This window comes from Rhagoletis zephyria, unplaced genomic scaffold (genome assembly GCF_001687245.7).
Source record: "Rhagoletis zephyria isolate East Lansing unplaced genomic scaffold, Rhagoletis_zephyria_1.1 Rzeph_scaffold_06377, whole genome shotgun sequence".
Lineage (NCBI taxonomy): Eukaryota > Metazoa > Arthropoda > Insecta > Diptera > Tephritidae > Rhagoletis > Rhagoletis zephyria.
In genome coordinates, this window is record NW_016163460.1 from 1 (window position 1) to 26,352 (window position 26,352).

Here is a 26,352-nt window from a genome sequence, read left to right on the forward strand (position 1 = left end):
GTCAAATACTAATGCTTGAAAATCCTAACCTCAAAAAAATCACCCGTTATGTATGTAACATAAAGTTACAACTCGCAAAGTTTGAGTTGAAAGTTAAAATGATTAAAAAAAAGTTAATTATTGCTAATTGAAATTATTTTGAACACAAAAGCATTCGCCGAACTCATATGTGGTTGTATTATTAAAGCAGGGATTTAGTTTTATTATTGTTATTATTATTTTTTTTTAATTATGTTCATCTTCATTTAGTTATTAAATAATAGACCTGTTTGTATGCCTTATTTCTTCCGCTTTTAGTACTTCCGAATATAGTGAATAATCAAATTCGCGCTGAGATGTATAAAGGCACAGATCCCACTGTCGAAACGCAATTTAATAAACTCTATGTGTATCCGATGGATAATGTTAGCATACTGTTTGCTGATATTAAGGTGAGTACGTAAAGCGAATAATTAAAGCCTAAAAATTGTTGAAAAAAAAATTGCAAATGCAGCTTTTAGTAAACTTTACAATTTAACCGCAACCAAAAGTTGCTCTCTGGAACTTTTTTTGTATTTTTCCCACATTTTTTATTCAGTTTCCAAGTATAAAATAACCTGAAACGCACTAATCATATACCCAAGTAATCTAGTATGAAAGAAGGCGTTAAGAGCTCTTACGATTCTTATTTGTGTTGTTTTTTTTTTCTCTCCAACAGGGTTTCACTGAACTGGCAAGTAAAACTTCCGCCCAACAGCTTGTGAAAATTCTTAATGATCTGTTTGCTCGCTTTGATCGTATCGCCGAGGTAAGTGTCTTTTTTGTCTGTATGTATGTATGTATGTGTTTCAGCCAAGGACAGTGCGTTAATTTTTCTGGTATCCAAATCCTTATTGGGAAGATTCTTTTTTCGTTAAAAATTTGGCTTTTACTTTTTTTCATAATTGATCGCTATGATTGAGTTATTTTTTTTCTCTTATTTTCATTTTCAAGAAAAATAGATTTGATAAAATTTTCTACAAAAGGTTTTAGCAAACCATTCACAGCAGAAATCTCTATCTAGAGACTTAACTAAAACACCGCAATCCCGAGCCACGCTGCTTTGTTGGAATTTTGTATAAATCATCTTTTGCAGCCTGTCGTTTATCAGCTCCATCTCTCTCTCTCATAATACCTTATCATCCTCAGAACACTGCGGCAATCAAAATCAGGTGTGACTTTTATTTTTATCGCGTGAACTTCGATCAAATAGGGGCCTCTAAAAAAGGGAAAAATGCGGTGCTTTTGCCTTGTACTTATTCATAAAGAGCTTCTTTATCACCCTCGATCTACCCTGGATCAGGGGTACCATGCAATTGCGCAAATCCTAGTTTTCGTCCAACGTTCTCTGAGCTGAGTAAACCAGAGGCGGTCAACTCTTAAGTCAAGCAAACTACCGCAATGTCACTCTTGCCCGCTACCCTGGTTGTCGCTTGGCAAAGTATTAGAGTGCATATGCTTATTCGCCTTATTGACGTCACAGTTTTGCGCAGTTTTTCTGTCACTTTTTTCATGGCAACCATTTCAGCCTAAAATCGCTAGAGAAGTCTTGAAGTCTAAACTCTATGTTGATAAAGATGTAATGGCAGAAGACACGCGCTCCAAAATTTTCTTTAAGCATCGACCCATCAGCCACCCCACCCCATGCAATCATCTAGTCAGGAAAAGTACGTATGCAGATAAATAGCTACTTAGAGACATTTCACACCCGCATTGATCGGTGAAATCGAAGACGAAAAGGAAGTTTTCATGAATTTTGGTATGCCTAGACGCTGAGCTTGTTGGGCATCCGGCTGCAACAGGTATTTTGACAGCTTTCTATCTTAAGTCAAGCCCAATTACTTCGCCCCGTCAGAAAGCTGAGACGTACACTCCCAGTTGAAGGAAAAGTTGCTTTTGAGTTCTAGTCTATTCAATTGAGTACAACTAGTTCTGTTTTACTATAATTAATTGGAAACGACGCCGATTTCAGCAGCCTATTTATCACCAAGTTTAGATCATCTTGGATCAGATCATATGCGGTTCCTGTTTCGAGCTTCGGTTAAGATTTTAAACACGAAAAAAACACAAATCGTTTTCCAACTTCGTTCATATTCTTCTCCCGAAGCATTACTCTCAACTCATTGGAATCACTTGTCTAATGACTCCACCGCGACTACTTTGGCTTGCTGAGTATTTAGTCAAAAAGTTATGTCGCTTTTTTCTCCTTTGTCCGCATTGCTCTATGACACTTGCTCGTCAGTCTCTCAACATCCGTCGGTTGTCATATGTTAGTCTGCCTCTTCACCAGCGTTTAATTCATTCTTTTGGGGAATTTTGCAGTACATTTACACTGCAAAATTGCGTATGACTCTTCCTCGCACAAAATAAGTGTTCGTCCTAATCATTCGATCACAAATTCCGCGATTCGGCGCCTGACCTCTGACTGCTTACCTTTGGCCAGCTGAAAGCTCCCACTCTCGATCCAAATTCGAAACACTGTGCTGCTTTCGTTTCTGACGTGATCCATATCTTCTCTAACCGGCTTATACTCGGTTTTGTTTTCGGTAACCTAAAGAAGTCGATGTTAGAAAAGCGTCGCTGTTTCTCTTACCCAGAAAAAGTTAAAATGATTAATCAGTTCAAACTCTTCTTTAAATTTGCTGGCAGTTTTGTAGCTGAAAGTTATCGATTACTTTTGTTTTTGTTGGCATGCCTTCGAGAATGCAAAATAGAAAGAAAACAACAGAAAGTACATTTTATGTGATTTCTATGTACATCCAAAAAAATAATCCCAAACTATATGTAAATTGAAATATTTCTTGGCTATTGAACACCTACTTGGCTATCAATTGTCCATGCAACCAATGCTTGCTCAGTTAACTATACAGTGTAAACTATCTTGTATGGATATGTCCTGTACTTTTACTGCATCAAATGCAGTGACATTGATCCGTAGCAAATTGCGCACTATAGTGACGGCATCATCTGTCACAGTTTACACACATACATACATATGTATTTGCACGCTTTCTGTTTCGAATTTTTGCAGTTACTTGAGTGTTATACTTACATAACTACATACATACATATGTGTACATAAAAAAGCATTACATAAATTTTGCAAAAGCAAACAACAAATGGCCAGCAAAAACCAAAGCCAAATTGCTTAAGATAAGACAAGAATGTAAACATAAAGTTTTTTTATTTCTACGTTTTTCCGGTTCTGCCCTGGCCATTGCCGCACTGTGTCGCTGATGTATGTACGTCTGTTGTCATTTCTACCAACAAATGCTGCCGCTTACTTTTATGATGCTACTACATACATGCCCGTACGTGCTGCCTCCCCCCCTGTTACGTTCGCTTCATTTGACCGACCGCAACCGCAGGACAATCACTGTTTGCGTGTGAAACTCTTGGGCGATTGCTATTATTGTGTGTCACAGTTCGAGAGTGACAATTGGAAGACCCGGCCGGATCATGCGGTATGCAGTGTGGAGACTGGACTGCATATGATAAAGGCCATCAAGGATGTGCGACTGCATACGCATGTAAGTATGAGGTTTGTGTGTATATGCACATACATATGTATGTGCATAAATATATTTGTATGTATTTTCAATTATTTTAATGTAGTGGATGTGGTTAACGATTTTGTGTTGTAAGAAAATACATATCGAGCCATAACCGCCAAAATAACGTAAGCGACATTTTTTTCAAAATTTTCTTTTTGATGCAGAAATGTACCTAGATGCTCTAGGAATATTTCTGCATAAAAAAGAAAATTTTGAAAGAAATTTCGCTTACGTTATTTTGGCGGTTAGGGCTCGATATGTAAGAAGTGCCGTAATTTTGAGGTTGAACTTTTGAACATTGCATGAGAGCATAAAAGTAATTAGCAAAGAAAATAAAACCTAAGCAGTATTCACTACGAAGCATGAAGAGATCATCAAGATAAGTTACTAAATACTAAATACCGTTTTTCAGCTGACTTCAAAACAGCAGGAAAGTTATAAATTCATCGGCGTATTTGTTTTTTTTATTGTATATTACCGGCAATGTTGCCATGTTCACAGTTTTAACTGTAAGTCAAAATTTTTTGACAAGCTTAAGTTTTTTAAATTATGTTTTAGTACAAATTACAATTTTGTAAAACTTAGATTTGAAAGAATAAATTAAAACATATCTTTCGATTGTTTTTGTAAGTAATTTTTTTAATTGAAAAAGAGGTTTTGGATGTGCAACGTTCTTCTTTTGACTAAAAAGGGGCCTGGTTACAGTTTTTTGTTGAAAATACTTTCTTTTTTTTGTTGGGAATTCACAGTTTTTTTTTTAATATAAAATCTGGCAACACTGGTTACCATATAACTTTGCACTACGTGAACCGTTTTCGATAATTCTTTCTTTGTCGAAAAGGTGGTACCTCAAGGGTAGTAGAAATTGGGTTTGACTTTTTTCCTTAAAAATTCTTTTTTTTTTAATTAAACCTAGAGGTTGTTCCAAAAGAGAAAATGTACATTTTTTTAAGAAGCGAATCAAAATATCGAAATTCTCCGCAAAGTGCCAAAAAATTTCTTACGTTTTCGAAACATCTCGAAGATTTCAAAAAATCATGAAATCATGAGATCATGAAAAGACTAAACTCTTTGAAACCCGAAAAATCTTTTCAAAAATCCAGATAGGGTTAGGATGGCAGAGGTGCATTTAGACTAGGAAAGTAATTTTCATTTGGGTTACCATATACAAGAGGGCCTTCCTTTAAGAAAAAAATGTGAAACTCAGAGTGTTTAAACTTAAACCTCTCAAAACGTGGGCAGCTGAGTCGCAGGTATTGAGATGTTCCATGTGTATTTCCATCGGCGTAGCGAGAATGAAATTTAGGGGGGGCTCGACCCTATTAAGCTGGCATTTCAGGGTACTATTTTATATATATATAAGGAAAATTTGAAAGTTAGGGGGGGAGGATCGAGCACCCCCCTGCCCCTACCTGGCTACGCCCATGGGTATTTCTGATAACTTTAATACAGAAATATTTTCACTTAGGGCTGCCATTATTTTTAACACAAATTTGTATATTACTAATTTCAGCGCGCATCTCTTCGGCCCGGCATACTTCTAAATAGGGTTGCCACCTAATTTTTTATGAAAAATACTTTCTTAATTTGATATCTAATATCAGAAGCTAAAATATTTTAAATCAATTTCAAAAATATATTTTTTTTATAGAATTTTGAGGTATCTATTGACAATATTTTTTATTTATCGACCTACTTTTCTCAAAGTGTTTTATTTTCATTTCGCTTCACTGAATAATGGGCTACTTATTAGGCTGAAGTATTAACGCATTGCTTATAATTCTATTAGCAATATTACATAGAAAGACATTTATAAATTATTGCTTCAAGACCTTGAAAACTTAAAAAAGTATAAGCACTCCGTGCAATGCTCGGCCAACCTTGTACTTACTTATTAACAAGAATCAGATCTGTAATTTTTCCCATTTCCGAGATGCTGCCACTTATGGCGGTATGGATCACACCAATAAAATAACAATTAGTAATTTTTTCTAAGTGTAACGTCGGCTTAACCCTGCAGCAATAAGGCGGCCAATTGTCCATTAATGACTAGTACTTCACTGGTTAAAGTTTGACTGGTCAGATTTGGACATTTGCTTGCATCGAAAATGTCAGCCTTCGACCAGTCCCCATGGAACCGGCCTNTCTTACAATTCAATAAAAACAATTAAAGAACAACACCCTGTAAATGTCCCAATCGCTTGGTCTGGCCTTGATGCAAAGTGAACATTTGAACACACATTTGCATGCGTGGCTGTAGCTCAGTGCGCAGAGATGCTTGCCACTATTTGTTAGCTTTCAGGTGGGTCCGGGTTCAAATGCCGTCAGAAGCAACATGGTTATAAAATGATAAAATTTATTTTTTTTTGTGTTTCCGAATTATGAAAAAGCATCTGCGAAGTGCAGAACGCAACCTTACACCAACGAAAAAATCTCCAAAATTAGACTAGTCCAGGACTATCTTACGGTCAGTCACGCTAATGCTAAAAATGGCAGTTGAAACCATTGGCAGGGGAATTATGAGGGACTAGTACTGGTAACAATAGGGACTATCTGAGGGCTAACCTAGGGTGAGTCTGAATTGCTGCAGGGAATATATGAAAACACACATACATACATACTTATTTATTAAATGCATCCATTAACACTTTGTGTTGGGTTCGCGTGATAGTTGCACACGTGATTGCACAAAAAAAAAACTGACAGCAGGACAGTTTGGTCGGGAAAACGGTTCTTTATGGGCCGGCACTTGACTTCATTCAGTGCTTTTTTTTTTTGTTTTTTTTGGTTATGATGGCGCCAAAACAAAAACGTTTTGGGCCTCCAATATCATAAATGTGCCAAGCAATACAATACAAGCGCGCAATAACCGTGCGAGAAAAGGTTCACATAACAACAACAGCACAGATATGGATGTGTGTGCATGAAAGTGGACATATTTTTTTTATTGTTGCCACACACACGAAAAGCTCGAGGTAACAGCGCCAATATTGACAATTCATTTGCATGTAAATCACTTTGAATGCATTTTGCCGCCTCAGCAGCAAACCAAAAACTCTGTTGTGGCACACACACACACACTCATATCTACACGGAAAAACAATACACTATATACATATATAGAGCAGTGTTGAATAACGCATGCATATTTATGGAAGTTTATACCTATATGTACATATGTACATATTTGCATGTAGTTACATATAAAAATTATTTGCAAATTGCTGCGATTTTGCGCAAGTGAAAATATATGAAATTTAATGCTTAACTGTTGCGAATAAGCAAAAATGCATTAAGGTTATAACGAAAAGCAAATATCGATGAGTATACAAAATGCTAAAAAAAAAACTTGTAAATATTTCAAATTCTGCATCAACAATGTCTGCAAATTATGGCTTCAGGGTCATTGTGGTTTCATGCAGGCTTTTGTAGCCACATTGCGCTTCCGTTTCATCTTCACTGGCTATTCGTGTATGTATACACTTACATATGTACATATATGAAATATATTCATGTAGGATATTCTGATGTGCATACATACATACGTATGTGTGTTTGTATGATTTAGAAGGCTCATACAAGAGCCACATCGACCGCAAAGGCCGACAATTTAAAGGCCGTTTTACTTTGAACTACTCCGGGTATTCCAGCTTGAAGTCGGTGTAACAGCCGCAATATTGCTCAATGGCAAGTAGCCAAAATGTGCGAATGTACATAAATACAGAAATTTATAAATTGTACATATGTATGGTCATTAGTGTGGTCCAAAAACAGTAAAGGATTGTTCTATATCGAAAAAAGTATACCCCTGTTTTTTTTTATTTTGAAATCAAAAAAATATTTAAAGGTCGCTCAAAGCGCTCAAAGTTTTCCATGTGTTTTTATATGGGGAAAAAACAACTTTTCGTAGAAATGTTATAGAATTCTTGAAAATCAATATTTTTCGTTCGAAAAATTCTGGTTCACTTAAAGAGACTTTCAATAATAATACCCAATTGTTTATTTAACCATTTTTTAATATTAACGATTTTTTATTTTTCCGCCCATTGCATTTTTCGGAGTTTTTAAGGGTTTTTGGCGGAACTATAAATTATAGTTGCGATGAAAAAATGGTTAAATAAACAATTGGGTATTATTACTGGGAATCTCTTGCAGATAAACAGAATTTTCCGATAGAAAAATATTGATTATATACCGTTTCTACGAAAAGTCATTTTTCCCACATATAAAATATGTACATGCAAAACTTTGAGCGCTTTGAGCGACCTCTAAATATTTTTTGATTTAACAATGTAGAACAATCCTAGGGGGTGAGAGCATTACAATTCCGACTTTTACTTTTTCGCATGCTTTTTTGGACCACCCTTATGTCCGTACATGAATTCGCAGGTACGTATCGTGCATACAAATACGTTGCAATCGCTTTTTTGTTTTTTTCAATGTGTTGCCTCTATTTTACTTTTCTACAATTCGCATACAAAAGTCACAAACTCGCTTCATAAATATTCGCTTCTGCGTATTTTCGAGTTTGTTCTGCGATCCCTTTGGCCTTTGGCTGTAGTATTCATTTCACAAAAGCATAGAGTTGCTTTTCGCCGTTTTGCTTTTCATTCAAAAACCATTTTGCCTGTATGTAAATTCATGCAGAAAATCCAACTTTACTAGTCTTACTGTGAAAGTGCATACATATGTATGCTTATATATACTAGTTGAGCCCGCTGCTTAACTAATGATATATGTATAGTAACGACTAAGCTCAAGGAGTCTTTCGGAATTCGTCCTGGAAGGAGCTTGGAGTTTCTTTAGTTGTCTCATTCCGTTTGACTTTCGCCAGTGGGCATTAGTCTGAAATTCTTCCTAACTCCTTAGGTTAGGTTAAATTATCTCGGCTGCCATCATTCCTCAAGAAAAGGGCACACTTAAGCCACCATGGACCCATTGTGATGCCATATTTATTTGAGACTCCATATGTCTCCCTCCTCTTACCTTAGATATGGAACCACTTCGTAGCTCTGATGAAGCGCCAAAAATTCATAGGTACTGACTGAATCCAGTTCAGCCAGACATTCGAAAGAATAATGATAGCATAGGCAGTGATCCACGCTTTCGGTTTACTCCTCATCACTACAGCTACCACACTAGTGGTTCCGTATGGTTTTCAAATCGGTTAGGTAGAACCGCCAAACGAACGGAGATAAAATTAATGTTAGCGTATTAATATACATATATTTAGATAATATATTGGCGCTTACACATATGTTAGTGTTTGGCCGAGCTTCTCCTCCGATCTGTGGCGTGCGCCTTGATGTTGTCACACAAAGTGGAGGGACCCACAGTTTTACGCCGACTCCGAACAAGGGTTATCACTAAAAACCTCTTTTTCTTTTAATCATGAAAACAGCGTTTAACAGAATTAAATACATTTATTTTTCCTAGTTCCAGGTAAACAAAAATATCAGAATAATAAGCTACTATATACACATCCATATATAGCACACAAATATAGTTGTGTGTGCTTTTAACCAGACCCACCTAACGACATGCAATTCAACCCGCTGACTCCGAATCTGAGGTCCGTTTGACTTCTTCACTCTTAAAATTTCGAGTAGGTAAATTACGAAAAAAAAACAAAAAAATAAATGAAAACAAGTAAGAGCAGCGCTGTCTTCGGCTATGCCGAAGGCTTCATACCTTTCATGAACATCTGCAAATTTTACTTTGACAGATTACTGCTTTTGAATACATCTGCATACATCGATAGAGGAGTTACATACTTATATAAAAAATCGCATCTAAACAATCAGAGGTATGGAANATGGAAGATATACTTTATATGACACCAATCTAAGTGATTTTCACCGCTATGTGATCGGTATGTAAACCGGTAACACAATTTATTGGGTTTAGTTTCGTACATAAAGGAGATATATGGCAAAAACTGGTATCTTAACAATCAGTGCTATAGGAGATAAAGCTTATACAGCATAGATTTTGACGATTTTCTCAGTAGACTTTGTATTATTATTTATAAAATATCTTACGAAATTTATCGGTTTTAGCTGTTCAAATAAAGGAGTTTTACAGTAAAATCCCATATCTGAACAATCAGATGTATGGAAGATATATGTTGTAGTCATCCGATCCTTGTTATTTTCACTGTAAGTATTCTGTTAATAATGAGTGAAAATGGTGCGAAATTTCATGTTCCTAGCTGCATAAATGGAGGAGTTATGATAAAAGACCTCATATCTGAACAATCAGTTGTATGGGGGCTGCAGGTTATAGTGACCCGATCTTTGTTATTTTCGCTGTAAGTCTTCTGTTGATAATGAGTGAAAACAGCGCGAAATTTCATGGTCCTAGCTACATAAATGGATGAATTATAACGAAAAATCTCATATCTGAACAATCAGTTGTATGGGAGCTATAGGTTATAGTTACCCGATCTTTTTAATTTTCACTGTAAGTTTTCTGTTGATAATTATTGAAAACAGTGCGGAATTTCATGTTCCTAGCTATATAAATGGGGGAGTTATAACGTAAAATTTTATATCTGAACAATCAGTTGTATGGGAGCTATAGGTTATAGTGACCCGATCTTTGTAATTTTCACTGTAAGTATTCTGTTGATAATGGGTGCAAGTATTGCAAAATTTCATGTTCGTAGCTGCATAAATGGAGAAGTTATAATGAAAAATCTCATATCTGAACAATCAGTTGTATGGGAGCTATATGTTATAGTGGTCCGATTCTTCCGGTTCCGACAAATGATTAATACATTATAAAAATACACCCACCTACCAAATTTGATACGGATATCTCGAAAACTGAGAGACTAGATTGCATACAAACAGACGGACAGACGGACAGACGGACAGACGGATATGGCTAAATCAACTCAGCTCGACGTTCTGATCATATAAGTATACATTTTCATGGGTCTATCTCTTTTTGTTCTGGTACTTACAAACATCGGACCAAAGTTATAATACCATTTCATGCTCATGAAATGTATAAAAAATTCACGTAGTTTATAATATTCGCGGGTTTGGCATTAATTTCTTTAAGTTGCGGTTAAAAACTCCGAGATTCTTCGATTTACTGGAAATACGACTAACAATAAGTTGTTTCCTTTTTAATTTTCGAGTATGATAAAAAATAATCTATTCTGTAAGCACTTACATTTGTTTTTTTTTTTATTATGCATTTTAATCACTCTTGAAGTGTCATTCAAAATATTTGAAGAAACTTGTCATTGTTGAAACTGTTATCGATTCGAAATACTGTAAAACGAATTGAAGTTATATTCACATTGATTCTTTAAAATTCTTAGGTCAATCGCCTGTATTGATTGCTAATAATTTTCTTATATGACAGATTAGAAATTTAAAATGGCAAATTTTATTAAGTCACAAAAAAAAATATCAAAAAATTGTATTCCATATTTTTCCTATAGTCAACGATATTTCGTTTCACTGTCAATGCTGGTTATTTAGTTCAACAATTTTGTTTTTGTTTATCGTCAGGTTGATCTGAATATGCGCATTGGCATTCATAGCGGCTCAGTGATGTGCGGCGTTTTGGGCAATAAAAAATGGCATTTTGATGTTTGGTCCAACGATGTTATTATTGCCAATCATATGGAATCTGGCGGTATTCCTGGGTGAGTAATAAATTTAAAATTTTTGTGTGAGTGTATGTACATAGGCATGTACTTACATATGTATTCTTGTACATAAATATATGGTGCATACTATGTAGTATTTTTTTGTCATGGAAAATTTTTTTTATGTTAAAAATCGTACATTATATCAAGCGAACAGAAAACCATCAATGCCTTTTGAAATGATTTTTTTCGGCGTGTTGTTTCAAAGGACACCTGCGAACATGACGTGTATGTGTAAAATTCAGAGGATGAGCCAAAATTTTCAATTAAAATTCGTTTATAGTTTTTAATGGATTTTTGGCATAAAATGCAATTTCCATATTAGAAAAAAAAATTTATTTTCCTCTTGCAGGTTTTTTTTGGCGTACTATTAATTAAAAAGTAGAAACATTTCTATGTACGTATGCAAGTAGTACAAGGTACAAATTTATCCGTTTTCATAGAAGGCAAAAAACATTATTAAATTACTGATGGCTAAACAGGTGGATTATATTAGAAATGTTACTTTGAAATAGTTCACCAGCACTATGCCGAACCGCAGGATTGCGCCAAGATGAGTCGACCCTAATTCTATCCTTAACCATCTCGGGGAAGTGCTGCTAGCATAATTAGCTCAAACGTTTTTTTTTATTATTTATAAGGTGCGTTTTTCTAGCAAACCTAAAACAGAATGGAAAAGAATTTTAAAAAATTTTAGAAAGTTTCATTACAATTTAACGTGAGTTCCGTCACAGTAATATTTACTACTAGGACTCAGTTAAATTAGCCTCAGACCTTTCACAACACCACAAATGCCTTCTGATGACGCATGATCTCTGCACAAGATGAACTGAATGCTTGTTAAATAATTCCTAATAGGTTTTTACCGCCGGAAGCATCGGAAGCGGCGCTTGTTTGAAGCTGAAGCTTTTTGCAGTCATGTCAGAGAACATATCTACGAACCCACGGACGAGGTCTGATAACTGGGCTGACCAATTATCCATAGGCCACGAGACAGCTGCAATAAGAGACCCATTTTTTCTTAGGTTACGACTTATCTGAGCTGTTTGGATCAAAAGCAGCCATTGTATGCCACGCAAGTGAAGGATCCCCACATACCGCAAACCCTATTTTCTCTCGCCCCTAAACCCCACTCAACTTTGGTCTTACTCTTTCGAAACAGCACGTTTCCTAAGCCTACCGTTACGTAGTTGATACTGAGGAACACTCTACGATAACAACAAAAGGAACAAACGATGCAAACGGAGCTGTATGTATGTATGTACGTCGGCCACAGTCAGATATTTGTACCCCAAGAAATAAACAGTCAGCTACCTCAGAAGTTGTTTGCAGTCTGATCTGCCCATCGAAAGCAAATGACAAATTATACCTTCTGAGATTGAGAGCACATGAGTTTTGCTCACCTGCAGCCTCTTTTCGATGTCTTTCAGTCATTGTCGAGCGAAATATTCACTCAGTTACCGGCAGTGTCTTCGATGACCGAAGGTTTGAGTGTTTTAACGGGCTTGGGACCAGGAAGTACATGGTCGAAGCCATTGCTAGCCAAATTTCCAGGTATTTCCATATCACCGGGCATGCATAGTAAAACGAGTTCGTTAGGTTTACCAAGATAAGTAGTTTAGTCGACTCTTGCGTTGCCCAACTACTTTGGAAGTGGTTAGAAGGCTGGCCAATGCCTTTGGTGCAGCTTCATTGTCACAACAAACACAAATTATTACCTCTCAGTCTATTTTGCAGCAAGTAGTTCGTGGTTTGCAAATACCTCTGCTTGGAAAATCAAGGCATATGCTCCAAGAAAAAAGTCAAACTTGTTTTTATTATCTTTGTAATTGACTAAAACTTCTAACTAACAGCGCTGTTCCTATGCCAATGACAAGACTCACTGCATGACTATTGTCTTAACCACTGCTTTTTCATAAGATTTGTAGGTTATGCAAATAATAATGGCAGTTGCAATCATTAGAGCACTTAAAATTAATTTTCTGCTGCCTAGTTTTTGGCGATTCAATTAATATAAGAGGCATGCGATGCGCTTAACCATTGGCATGGCAATAGGGCTCTTAATATCAGAGCAGGGAACGCAAAATTGTATATAGTATCTCTTTGGCAAAGGCATACCTACATATCCTGTGGCATTAAAAATATGCTAAGGCTTAGCTCTATAAATGGGTTTGGAATTGGTGCGGATAGATTTTGGCGCCATCTGGCCATCTGATGCTTGAATAAATGTTTACTATCTGGGATTACACTCAAATACTTTGCTTCTGAAGAAATCTGAATAGAGCATTTTTAAGGTTCTATCTAGGAAAGTCTAGTGAAGAGCAAAACACTAGATTTCGTACGGTTAGCCGGCGGTGACTTGGCTTCACTTGGCGTATCAAATTGGCATCAGTTGACACAGAAGAGAAACGACTGCCGTGCGTTATTGAAAACGGCAAAAATTTCTTCGGTAACCGCCTATTGAAGAAGAACAAGAAGGGTGCCTGTTGCAACTCCATTTTCTTCTTTCATTCTCACAGTCACAGTCGGTGCGTCCTTATCAACTTCGAAATTAATCATACGCCCTGTACTCCGCATTGTAGTTTTGTTTCCATAACTGCATGCGACTTACTTAAGTAAAAGAGCGCCACTTCAATTCAGTAAAATATGTAGTGACAAAATAATTAAATTTCGACTTTGGTTTATTTAATTGCTTGGCATAGGAATAAAGACAATCGGTTATTGTCCTTCGCTAAATTTCCAACAGCATAGTTATGTATATCTGCCTGCACGTGTTAACAATTAGTTCAACATCAATTAGCTTCTTCTACTTTTTTCAGACGCGTACACATTTCGGAGGCCACATTGAAGTGCCTCAACGAGGCCTACGAAGTGGAGCCCGGCAACGGTGGTAGTCGTGACAATCACTTGAAAATGTTGAACATCAAAACGTATCTGATAAAACGCACTGAGCCATTAAGGTGAGTGATTAAGAGAAATGGTGAAATAAAATAAATATGCAAATAAATTATTGAAGTGCCACAAAAGAAGAAGAGCACTGAGCTGCACTGAGAGCTAAATAGATTTCAATGGAAATTTAAAAAAAAAATTTATTCACTCACCATTGTGTGACAAAAAAAAATATTTATGCTTTTGTATTTGTAACATTTTGTTTCTTCTACTTATGTATTTGCGCTCGCTTGTGCGCTTTTCAGACCGAAACGTCGCTTTGGCACGCGCAGCAGTCAACATTTGGCCAACACCATTTCAAGTGCGACAGCTGCGGGCGGCAGCGATGCCAGCACCCCAACTGCCGTCACAACACCCGCCAGCATCGCTTCCAAATCCATATCCACCACAACTGGTGTGGAAGCGCAACAGCAACAGCAACAGCAACAGCCACAGCCACAACCACATTTGCCCCCCAATCCTCTACCATCGCTCGCTGCACTACAAAAGAAAAATATTTCAGTAAACTCATTGCCAAATGTAATGGAGGGTGTTGCGTTGGGTAATGGTGGACGTGCAGCTGATGGCATCAATGGGCCTAGAAGCATCGCAGGTGGCGGTAGTGATAGCGCTGGTGGCATTGGAGCTGGTGATACAACTGGCTTGTCGACTGTTTCATCGCCTACAACGCTGACTGCGCCTACAGTGGTCGATCAACAGCCGCCGCTAAAATTGAACGGCACTGCAGCGAGTGTACAGAACCTGACGAGCACAATTGACCCGAAAGCATTGATTATTGAGGATGAACCGACCACTGAATGGACGCCGGAAATTCCATTTAAAAATGTACGTGCGAATTTCAATTCAAATGAATGTATGTATGTATGTATGTATTTGTTGAAGTGTATGTGTATGCCCAGCCAGCAGAGAAACGTAAATTTTGCCGACAGTGCAGTCTAGTGCCATTTTGCGTATCCGGAAACGAATAGAAAACGACTGCAGCTATCATTCATTTTCGTATGCAGAAAACGTTCGAAACGTTGGAAAAAGATGATGGTTTTTCAAAGCAATAATTGTATTTCATTTGTTCAACCTAAACATTTGAAAGCATGCATGCGTGGCCGGCAGTGGCTGAGCGTGCCGCTATTTGTTAGCTTCCAGAAGGTGCCGTGTTCGAATTCCGTCAGGCGTTTCCTTAATTTATTTTATTTTTTTTTTTTTTTTTGAACCATGAAAAAGTATCTGTGAAGTGCAGAAGGAAAGCGTATTGAACGAAAAATTCAATCAGATAAATTTCAGAAAAACACCCAAAAAAGAAGTACTTATCTGTATGTACGTTTCTGCCGCACACTTTGGTGGGAAAATGGATCGTCAAAGTATCCGATAATGGAATCGGTAAACGGACAAAAATCCGCACTTCATCCACATTTTTTTTCCTTTTTCGGATCATTTTTCGGATCGTTTTTCGGATTTTTTTTTTCTGGCTGGGTGGGCACGTGCAAGTGCGGTATTTGATCTTCATTTAGGTGTATGTGTGTGTGTGTGTATGTAAATTTTGGCTGGCTGCAATGGACTTGTTTGCCTCTACCAAAAATTGCATAGGAATTCCTACATTAATGTACTTTTATTTCGCGTATGCATGTATTAGTGCCAATCTCTGGATAACAAGGCTCTTTTGCGGTGGACATTGCGAACTAGTATGACTGATTATTAGGCTCTTTGAATTCATGTTGATGAATTAGCTCGAAGCGTGTGAAAGCTAAGCATTTTCGAGCAATTTGAAACCTTTGAGCTGGCTTTGCTGTAAGAAGGATGTACTGAAATCAACAAGTGAAAAAATTCAAGAATTTTTGTAAAGCGAAAAACTTTTTCTAGCATGCTGGGATGCCCACCTCTTCAGTTTGGCTTTAATAGAGTGAAATATTTACGACTGCTTTTGTGCCCAAAAGCGTCAAGAGAATTTGATTTTACATATCGACTCCTAACCGCCAAAAAGACGTAAGCGACATATTTTTTCAATATTATTTTAGATGCAGAAATGTACGTAGATGCTCTAGGAACATTTCTGCATCAAAAATAAAATCTTGAAAAAATTTCGCTTATGTCTTTTTGGCGGTTAAGGCTCGATATGTTTAATTTAAAAAGGTATAAAACAGCAGCGTGGAGAAAATGTGTTCTTTCTCAATATATTTTCACTTTAATCACTGGAAAGCCATATATTTATTTACATACATATGTATTTTCATTTATAAATTTTTTTTATATTTCCTTTGCACAATTCAGCTAAACTCGCCACAGGACGGCCTCAATCGCAGCGATTCGGTTTTATGTGATACCAAACAGGAACATGGCCTTTCAATGACGGCGTTGGATGAAGAGGTAGGTAAAATACATGCATACATATGTATGTGTGTATATATTCACATATATTAGGTGGCACCCCTCTCCATGCACAAAAAAAAAACGGTACAGTTTTTCCATTGGAATTATAAAATCTGTTATAATTTGAAACTTCCGCAAAAATATTTAAGAAAAAAATATTAAGATTTAAGTAAGCTGCTGGTCCAATTTGAAAATACCACAAAAAGTTTTTTACAAACTAAATTGTTTTTTAAAAATATTTTATAACCTCAGTTTTTATAAGAATCTAAATTTAAGAGGTCCGCATCAAAATGTTTGAAAACTGCTCATAGGAATCCAAATAATTAGATTTTTGGAGATATTTTCAAATTGGTCAAGCTAACATAAATCTTTATATTTTTCCGAAAGTCTTAAAATATCATTAATTTTGTAATACCGGGGGAAACAGCGCCGATTTTTTTTTTTTTTTTTTTTTGATGAAAAGTGTTTCACCTTAATCTATACATAAATATTCGATACTCTTTGCAGATTTATAAAAAAAAAACTTTTTATTCTCGGGCCGGCTGCTTTTTTAAATTTATGTAAAATAAATCTATTTTATATTCTTATGTCCTTATTCATAAAAAATAATATAGATTTAAAGAGCTATATGTATAAAGTAGCATTTTCATACAAATTTTTGATGTATAAAACAGTTTAAGTCTTCTTTATTTTTTACGAATTTGGGTGTTAAATTATATTTTTCGACCATAAACCTTATCTTTTCGATTAATTTTTTTTCATATCTATCCCTTAGATTGATGATTTCATAGAACAAAATATACAAATTAACTCCAATAAGGAGATACGACGGGAGTACCTGAACACATGGACTTTGAAGTTTAAAGATCGCGGTCAAGAACAAAAGTTTTGTCAATTACGCGAAGATATGTTTAGGTAAGTAAAATTTTAGCTTAAAGCAGTAATAGCTAATTAACCAATTATGAGTAGTATGTTATATATATATACACACTGTGCGATGGTAAAATATTAAAATGGCTTACCTTCAAAAAGGCATTATTCGTATATTAAGAAGAAACATCTTAAAATTAATTTCAAGAAGGAAATACTTTGCTTTTTATTATGATACCTAATTAAAAAATATAAAATAAAGAACTCTGCTTGACATCGCAGTTCTCAGCCTTACCCGTGCGGCGGCCGTCACACCGATACTCTTCAATGCAATAAAATGAATGACTTGCCACAGATGTTCTTTTTAATAGATTCAATAAATATTTTCTTGAAAAAAAAGAAAATTTCTCTACAAAATTAAGTTTCTGGTGTTTTTCCCCGAGTTTTATAAACACAAAATTTAGTAAAGTTATATACACATGCCTCTTTTGAAATGACTTTAGGATTATTAAAGGAGTTCTGCTATATGGTAGATGCATCACAACTTTCCAATGCAGCTCTCTACATTTTTGGGGAGTCATCAAGCTTGTGCATCTTTTATAAAGCATCTAGTTGTATGTGATCCATTTTTCATCATAAGTAATCATTCCCTTCACAACCGCAATGACTACCACTGGTTGGAATCGACCATTTTTGGTTTGATTAGTTTAGTTTTTGATTATCTAAACTATTGTTGTTTAGTACCTACTCTATAGAAATATATATTTAAAAAAAATATATATATATTTAAAAAACCCAAAAAAAAATTTACAGAATTTTAAAATTGATAAAAAAAGAAAAAACGAAAACTTATAAAAATTATTGACTAAACAATACCCCAAAGTGATCTTAAAAGATCCAAAATTTTAAAAAAGTAGTTTTTCTAAATTCAACAATTTTATTGAAATTAAAGATATTAGTTTTTGAGCTTTGAAAAAAGCGCAAACTCTTAATAAAGTTATACTAAAAAAGTTTTGTTTAACTTAATTTTATTTTTTATTTAACTTAAGTTTATTTTTAATTTAAAGCTAAATACAATTTCAAAGTTTAAAAATTCATGTCTTTAAAAAGAACACGGATATTTTAAGATCAACTGAAGGTATTATAAAAAATTGAGCCAAAAATTAATACAAGTTCTTGCTTTTACGATTTTTTAAACTTCATTAAAATAGCGCCAAATATTTAGGTACCTTTGAAAAAGGCGAGAACCATTTTTGTACAGTTTGCGATTTTCAAAAAATAAATTTGCAAAATCAAGGAAATTGTTTTTCCTTTGTCTGACCAAAGTCATCCGTATAAAAAATGACCGATTTCAGTAATAAGTAATATTCTAAAAAATAGTCTGAATGTACACATTCATTGCAGGTATTCGCCGAATTTCTTAGGCTAACTACACACCAAGTAAGAGATAGACCTGAAAAAAAATCTTTTGGTTTTTAAATGGGCCTTTTTGGATATTCTTTCCCCTTCTTTTAGATCAATAAATTAAACCAGCTTAGGCTACATATCTTTTTCTTCTGCATTGCTTTTCAATATTTTTGTTTACGCTTTGTTTTTTTTTCAGATCGAATATGCTGTGCATTTTTATCATCTGGCTGTTTATTGTAATGTGCCAAGTAATTATTATACCACGTTGTACCAAATTAATTATTTGCCTAGTGGTGGGCACAATCTTCTTAACATTTGCTTGCGTGCTAGTCATGGCAGAAGAGTTCTCAAGTAAGTCAAAGCAAATCTGTTACAAATAAATACCAAATTATAATTATATTTTTTTACATTCGTTTTACCACACACACCACCCACAGATCTCCCACTCTACCTGAAACAAAATTCTGCCAAACTTGTTCATCAACGGCGGCGGCGTACATTCTTCATTTGCATTGTCATCGTAATGATGTCGGTGTTGAGTGCAATTGGCTTGGTACTCTGTCCGGATGCAACATTCGCCTTTGACAGCACCGGCGACAATAAAACCTCAACATCCACTACACAGTTAACTAGTAACAACAACTCGGTTAGTGCTCTGTTGGCAAGCGGCAGTGAAAAGGAAATCAAATTAAATGTTTACCTATCGGCGACAATACATCACAACATCACCATCAATGCAGCTAATGGCACAATTGTCGATGCATTCATCACCGACAATCTCACAGCAGCAGCACCAGCTGGCGATCTTGTACGCCAAAGCATTGTTAATGCGCTCAATTTAACACAAACACCTATAAATCTGCTGAATGCATCAGCCAACACACTCGAATCCTTCGAACAATCGCCACGCGGCATTTTAATGGCAACCGCTGCCGCCGCCGCTGCTGCTGCTGCTGCTGCACCGCTAGTCAACGACACCGACACCGACACCGACACGGAATCGGAACTGACTGATGCAGCTCACTTGGAGCTCTACAACAGCATCAACACTTTTAATAGCACGGATGATACGACGGTGCATCGAAATGTTTGTGCGCATCCCGAGTATATCATTTTCACCTGGGTGCTGTGTCTCGTTTCGCTTGCGACAGCGCTAAAGCTCTACTATCTCATCAAAACTTTACTCGCAATGGCTATGGTCGGCTGCTATATGATCTTAATATTGACACTGTTCCAAGCGCTCTACTCGTCATCAGCTGCGAGTTTCGATTATCTACGCATGGCCATGCCACTGGATGTGCAGATGCTTATACTGCTGTGCTCATTCTTGATTATGGTCGGCTATCATGCGCGCCTGGTAGAGGTGAGTATTTAAGTGAGGGCGAGACTCTTGTCTTTTTATGTTGTAGATACATGCCCTGTAAAAAAAATTTTTGTTAAAAGGCTGTCAACTTCACGTTTTATTGACTATTTCACGTGGGCGCTTACAAATTTAGAAAGCACGCTAAAACTAAAAAAAAAAATTTATTCTTAGTGAACACCTACCCAATAAACCACAAAAAAAATGTCAACACTCAACCTATTTAGTTGCGCTTCCTTTCCAGTTAGCAGTTCCGCAGTTCATCAAATGAAAGGAAATGAGGCCAAAAAAAGTATACAAATGAAGAAGCTCTGATCCAGTACTCCAAGAACTTGCAGGTTTTTACACAAACTTGTAGGAAGTTACAGGAAAAATGTTCCCGTATTCCAAAATCATGTAAATGAGTGCGATTTTTGGAGAGTTGTGTAGATAGTGAAGTTGCAAGGTTTTACCCGAACTTTATCTTCTGCTAAAATCATGAAAAGTGTCAAGCGATAAGCTGTTTGACGTTTTTACAGGAAAAATGTTTTTTTTTTTGTTCGCGAACTTTTTGGTTGTTACTCACTTTTTACTCTCACTTTAGAGAGTAATTTTGCTGTTTGACATTTTTACAGGATTTTACACGAAAAGTCTTGGATCAGAGCTAATGTGTATTCAGCCAAATTTAGCAGTGATGGGCATGTGGCTAGATGTTGCGCGCCTGTTATTTTTTTTTTTGAGATTTATGGCTATCAAAATTAGTAATATCGTATATTGGAATTCGGCTGCTGGTTAGCATAATCTTATTAGCAAACAGTGCCGAGAAGTATGCAATATTAGATACGTACATACATCCATATTTACCTGAATTGCTTTGCCTGTTTCTGTTTCTTCATGTGACAAGACTCCCTCCTGATTTAAAGAGCGTTTCAATGCCTTATAAATGAGAGGAAATTACATAATTTCTCTTTTGGTAAACTCGCTTTCTTTTTCGTGTATCAGCCAATGTGTCTAAGAATCTCAAGGTTTTCTAAAATATTTTGTACAGAAGGCAGTGTTACTGGATGCTACTGGACATAACCGTTTTAAAAGAAATGAGAAATAACTTTGCAAACTCATCTATTGGCTTACCCATAAAACGAGCTATTTCAACGTCATGATATAGTTAGCATCGTGCGTGTCATCTTCAGACAAACCTATTTCAATCTTAGTCAATCGGAAAGAAAGGCGTTGCTTTTATAAGAACCTGATACATTTGACATTGTCCTTAGATACCGTCTCAGCTCCAACTTAGAACATATTTCAAGGTCCGCTACAATACAAATCTAGCTCAACATTAAAGTATAAATTCAGAGGGAAATAGGTCAAAACGTTCATTTCAGATATATCAAATAAAACAGCCAATACGCAGGCAAAGGACTCTCCAAACCTCTCAAAGATCGACTAACTTGGCTCCGTTTGAAATTATCCATTTAGGATTCATCCTGACTACATGAGTCCATCAAAAGACCTAAGAGTAGATGTAAACACGAATTAAGGGTTACGTTTAGGAAAGCATTCCTTCTTTGGTATTTTCATTACATATCAGTCTGTCTTACTGTGATGACTGTTCCAATTTTAATATAATATCAATGAGGCCAAAAAATGTGTAGTAATATCGCTTCCAACTCTTATGTCAACTGAGTATACTAGGAAACAAGTTTTGGCCAAAAAAAAGTAATTGAGGGCGTACATAGATTTTCGGACAATGTCTGCTCTGAAGCGAATAATCAAGTTCTCTTCAATTCAATTTTTTGGTTCGTTGGGTATGTGTAGTAAACTCGTGGCATTCACAGTCAGCGCCCACAAGGAGTCGGCAAACAATTAAAATATGTACCATCTATGTTTTTGCACGTAATTAATGACGTTTTTTCTATTTTCTCATGCTTTTCTCATTTTTCCATTTATTTTTATTTCTTCTTATTTTCTCTTGTGTTCGAAATACTTGGCTGCGCAATGAAACGCCAGGTCACTTCGCGTTTGGATTTCATTTGGAAGGAGCAAGCTGAGCGTGAATTAATGAATATGAAATCGAATCGTGCACTTAACGACACATTAATTAAGGTAAAATAAATGTTTGCGCATTTTGCTTTCTTTTAAGTTTGCTCAAGTAATTTTCAGTATTTAGTGGTGCTTGGCACAAAAAATTAAACAAACTATTTTGTTGCACTGATTTGTTTTTAAAAATTTAATTATGCTAAATATGTACGTATTGCTTATATAGTACCTCCATTATTTGTTTTCAGAACATTTTGCCAGATCATGTTGCCGCCTATTATCTCTCCGATGAGCACACTGACGAATTGTATTCGAAAAACCATGCACTTTGTGGTGTTATGTTTGCTTCTATACCCAATTTTCAGGATTTCTATTCGGAGGACATCGACAATGGCAAGGCATGCATACGCATATTGAATGAGATTATATGTAAGTGATATTGGTACTAATAACTATTAATTTGGTTTTTCGATTCTGTTATCGATATATTTATCGATTTGTCGATATTCTTATCGATTTTGTCATAGATATTTTTATCGGTTTTTTACTGATATTTTTGTTGATTCTGCTATCGATATAGTTACCGATTTTGTTATCGATATATTTATCGATTTTGTTGTCGATATTTTTATCGATTTAGTCATCGATATTTTTATCGGTTTTGTTACCGATATTTTTATCGATTTTGCTATCGGTATTGTTATCGCTTTTGTTATCGATATTTTTATCGGTTTTATTATCGATATTTTTATTAATTTTGCTATGGATATTGTTATCGCTTTTGTTATTGATATTTTGTAATCGATTTAGTTATCGATTTTGTTCTTGATTTTGTTGTCGATATTTCTATCGATTTTGCTATCGATATTATTATCGATTTCCCTATCAATATTTTCATCGATTTTGTTATCGATATTTTTTTCTTAATGTGTGCTTTCGTTTTTGACTTGGATATGCTCTTAACCATACCACATAGCCTGCAGACCAAGACGAAGGCGCTGGACTGTTTCTTTTTTTCTAATAAGTATTATAAAAATATAGTACACGTAGGTGTTCATTAATTGAAAAAAAATTATAAAGTAGTGGTTTTGAATTATTAAAATTTATTTAAGTTTTCCTGTTTCATTACATTTAGCTTGTCAGGGCCCATCCCGTTTGGACTGAACTTAAAACGGTGCTCGACGTCACTGCTAATAGTCGTATAAGTTTTACAAGCATCTGAAATTTACACATGGCGTTGTGGAGGCAGCATCTATCCATTTATTCCTATCAAAAGCAGCTTTTAGACGACAAAGCGTTCGGATGCCGATTTGCTTGCAGAGGTTATTTTCTAAGCTTTGATGGTTCAATGATGGATTTGTCAATTCTGACACCACATTGATAAAACGCCATCAGTTGATTCATGGTGGGCTTAAGTCTTTCACACAGTACCGTCGACAGGACCTTATAAGCAATACCTAGAAGCCTTCTTCTGGGATAATTGTACACAGAGTTTTTAATTTTCGGGCATTTTTTCATCAGATCAGATTTCACTTGGTCGACTTTGAACAAATCAGTTAGTATTCCCTCAGCATCTATTTTTGATGCGAATAGATGCAACTCATTCCTGAGGAGGGTGAAACTGCAAACGAGTTTACGGATTCGCACACCGGACAACTTAAAATCTGGCTTTGAATTGTTTTGTCGCCTCCTAGCATCTGTAGTAAACATCGCATGCTGCATATTTTTACAGCCATGCCGCATTTTCTGCAGTGTCATGATGCCTCCCTTATCAGCATTGCGACAGAGGCACCTTTCCAAGACGCTCCATAAGCATATTCGTAAATAGCAGTCCCGCCTAGGCCCGCAGCTTAGCCAACCACACCAGTATTACATTTTCGCATTTTTAGTTTATATAAAAACGCACGGTTGTTTGACAATTAAAAGTTAATTAAATTATTGTCCTCTTTTCCAATCCCCAGGCGACTTCGACGAACTCCTGGAGGAACCCCGCTTTGCGTCCATTGAGAAAATCAAGACTGTTGGCGCCACCTACATGGCCGCTTCCGGTCTAAATTCAGCACATTTGAATGCACGCGGCGAGACAGCGGAAGACAGCGTTTGCGATTTGGTTGAGTTTGCCTTTGCCATGAAACAAAAACTGGAGGAAATCAACAAGGAAGCATTCAACAACTTTCAGTTGCGCGTGGGCATCTGCAGCGGTCCCTTGGTGAGCGGTGTGATTGGCGCGCGCAAGCCCGTCTATGACATCTGGGGCAATACGGTGAACGTGGCCTCACGTATGGACTCCACCGGCGAGAATTGGCGCATACAAGTGCCTACCAAAACTTCAGAGCTGCTAAAGGGCAAGGGATACACGTGTGTGGTTAGTAATAAATATTTACATATAAACATATTTAGTTGAGGACAATTATTTTGTTTTCTTTTTTGGGGGTCTCACATTCACATTTTTTTTTTTAACTTAGAAACGCGGCGAGATAAATGTAAAGGGCAAAGGCCTAATGGTCACGTACTTTGTGCATCCTAGAGGCGCCAATGAAAGTCAATTATCGTCACCGGTGCGACTGCCGGCGGGTGTGCCATTATCGCAGACGCCCAACTTACAGCGCCAGACATCGCATCATGGCTCCTTCAGCGCTGTGGTGTTCGGCATGTTGCAGGCATCGAAACGTAGCACAACCATAGCAGGCACACGTAAGAGTCACCAATATATAATTTGGCAGTTGTTTGTTTGTATGTACATATGTATGTATATACGCTGCTTGCATGCATGTGTATATAGATATTTACAAAAAATACAAACATACATGTAGTACATATGTAAAGTTATTTACATACATACAATTGGTTCTATTTTTTTATCGCTTTCAATGGATTTGCAGCGACTGGCACTCCCTCACCGCAAATAAGACGTGGTCGTCGTGGTAGTACCTTCAGTTCAGTGCGTCTATCGCAAAAGTCTACCACCACCAACAATCCGGTGAGGCGGAATACAACACGAGTGCGTGGTCGCTCATATCGACAGAAGAAGGTGGCACATTTTGAACGTCCATCGAAGAGAATATTGGCTAAGTAGTAATTAATTTTCGTTCTTTTTCTCTTTTTTTTTTTTGCTACTTTGTTGCAGAGCTCGTCCAACAACTCGATAGTAACACAGACCAGTAATTCGTACATCTCGTCGTTTCGACGCATCGATCAAATTGAGACGACGCTGTCCAAAAGTCACAATGATGCTTTATAGCCAATGCGCAATTGGGTGTAAGTCGACGCACCAGCGCAAGGCGACCAATTTTAATTTACTACTAAATACTACTACATATGTGCACACTTATTTATTATACGAGTATATTAGCTATATTTTTAGATATATAAAAAAATTAGTTTAGTAAAGATATTTACGAAGGATAAAAAAAGTTTGACAAGCACTTCCCAGTGATCCCTTTGGTGTAAACTGATTTCAATTAAGCAAAAAGTGCATTTATTTTTGGAGCATTTTTTAATAAGTTAGTAACTTAGATTCAGATACATACATATGTACTAAATATACTATATGTATGTAGATAAAATATATAAATTACTGTATGTATGTACTTAAGTGTCTACGATGCAATTGCTGTTGGCAAATGTGAATGTGAACAGATTTACCTATGTAGCTTTATTTTATGTAATTGTATGAAAACTTAAACAAATGTCAAGGCGATTTTAAAATTTTCTTAGAAGCTAAGTAATCAAAGGAAGAAATTTGTATGTATGTATGCACTTATTGGTACATAAGTACACTTTTTTTTACAAATTTTTTATCTGCAAACGTCTTGGCGATCGGTATGGGTAAAATTTGCGTTAATCCAGCAGAAAATTTTTAGCTGCTTCTTTTGTATACAAATGAACATTTCTAGACTAGTGCAGGGCTATTTCAGCCCATTTCGGCACTAATTCGGAACGTTTTCGGGATCATTTCGAGGTCTGTTCCAGACAATTTAGGGTTAGCTACGACTATTCGAGGGCCATTTTTGGTCTAGTTCTGGATCATTTCGACCCTAGTTCAGGAATATTTTAGGAACACTTTAAAACTTTTTCGTCCATTTCGGGGCCTGTTCAGGACTATTTCAAGACCATTCGGGAAGAGTTCGGGATCACTTCGAAACTCTTTC

General features: G+C 36.2%; 1 protein-coding gene across 2 annotated transcripts; it reads left to right on the top strand.

Annotated features, from left to right (window-relative positions):
* The first annotated feature begins 303 nt into the window (after positions 1-303).
* Positions 304-25,738, top strand: Ac78C (adenylyl cyclase 78C). Of its 2 annotated transcripts, XM_017628953.1 has the most exons (16): positions 304-431; positions 698-787; positions 3,444-3,548; positions 11,099-11,235; positions 14,058-14,198; positions 14,433-15,012; positions 16,450-16,545; positions 17,324-17,463; positions 19,022-19,176; positions 19,263-20,188; positions 22,172-22,267; positions 22,450-22,630; positions 24,163-24,566; positions 24,667-24,895; positions 25,084-25,232; positions 25,329-25,738. In XM_017628953.1, the coding sequence occupies exons 1-16, from the start codon at positions 336-338 to the stop codon at positions 25,440-25,442; spliced, it is 3,639 nt and encodes a 1,212-aa protein (XP_017484442.1). In that variant the 5' UTR covers positions 304-335; the 3' UTR covers positions 25,443-25,738. The 2 variants fall into 2 exon arrangements, with proteins under 2 accessions (XP_017484442.1, XP_017484443.1); XM_017628954.1 differs by lacking the exon at positions 25,084-25,232 and having other exon boundaries at positions 3,387-3,548.
* The last annotated feature ends 614 nt before the right edge of the window (positions 25,739-26,352 follow it).

Coding starts and splice junctions, on each gene's coding strand:
- Ac78C (XM_017628953.1), top strand. CDS start 336: ATGTATAAAGGCACAGATCCCACTGTCGAAACGCAATTTAATAAACTC. Junction 788..3,443: donor GCTTTGATCGTATCGCCGAG/GTAAGTGTCTTT, acceptor TGTGTGTCACAG/TTCGAGAGTGACAATTGGAA. Junction 17,464..19,021: donor TTACGCGAAGATATGTTTAG/GTAAGTAAAATT, acceptor TTTTTTTTTCAG/ATCGAATATGCTGTGCATTT.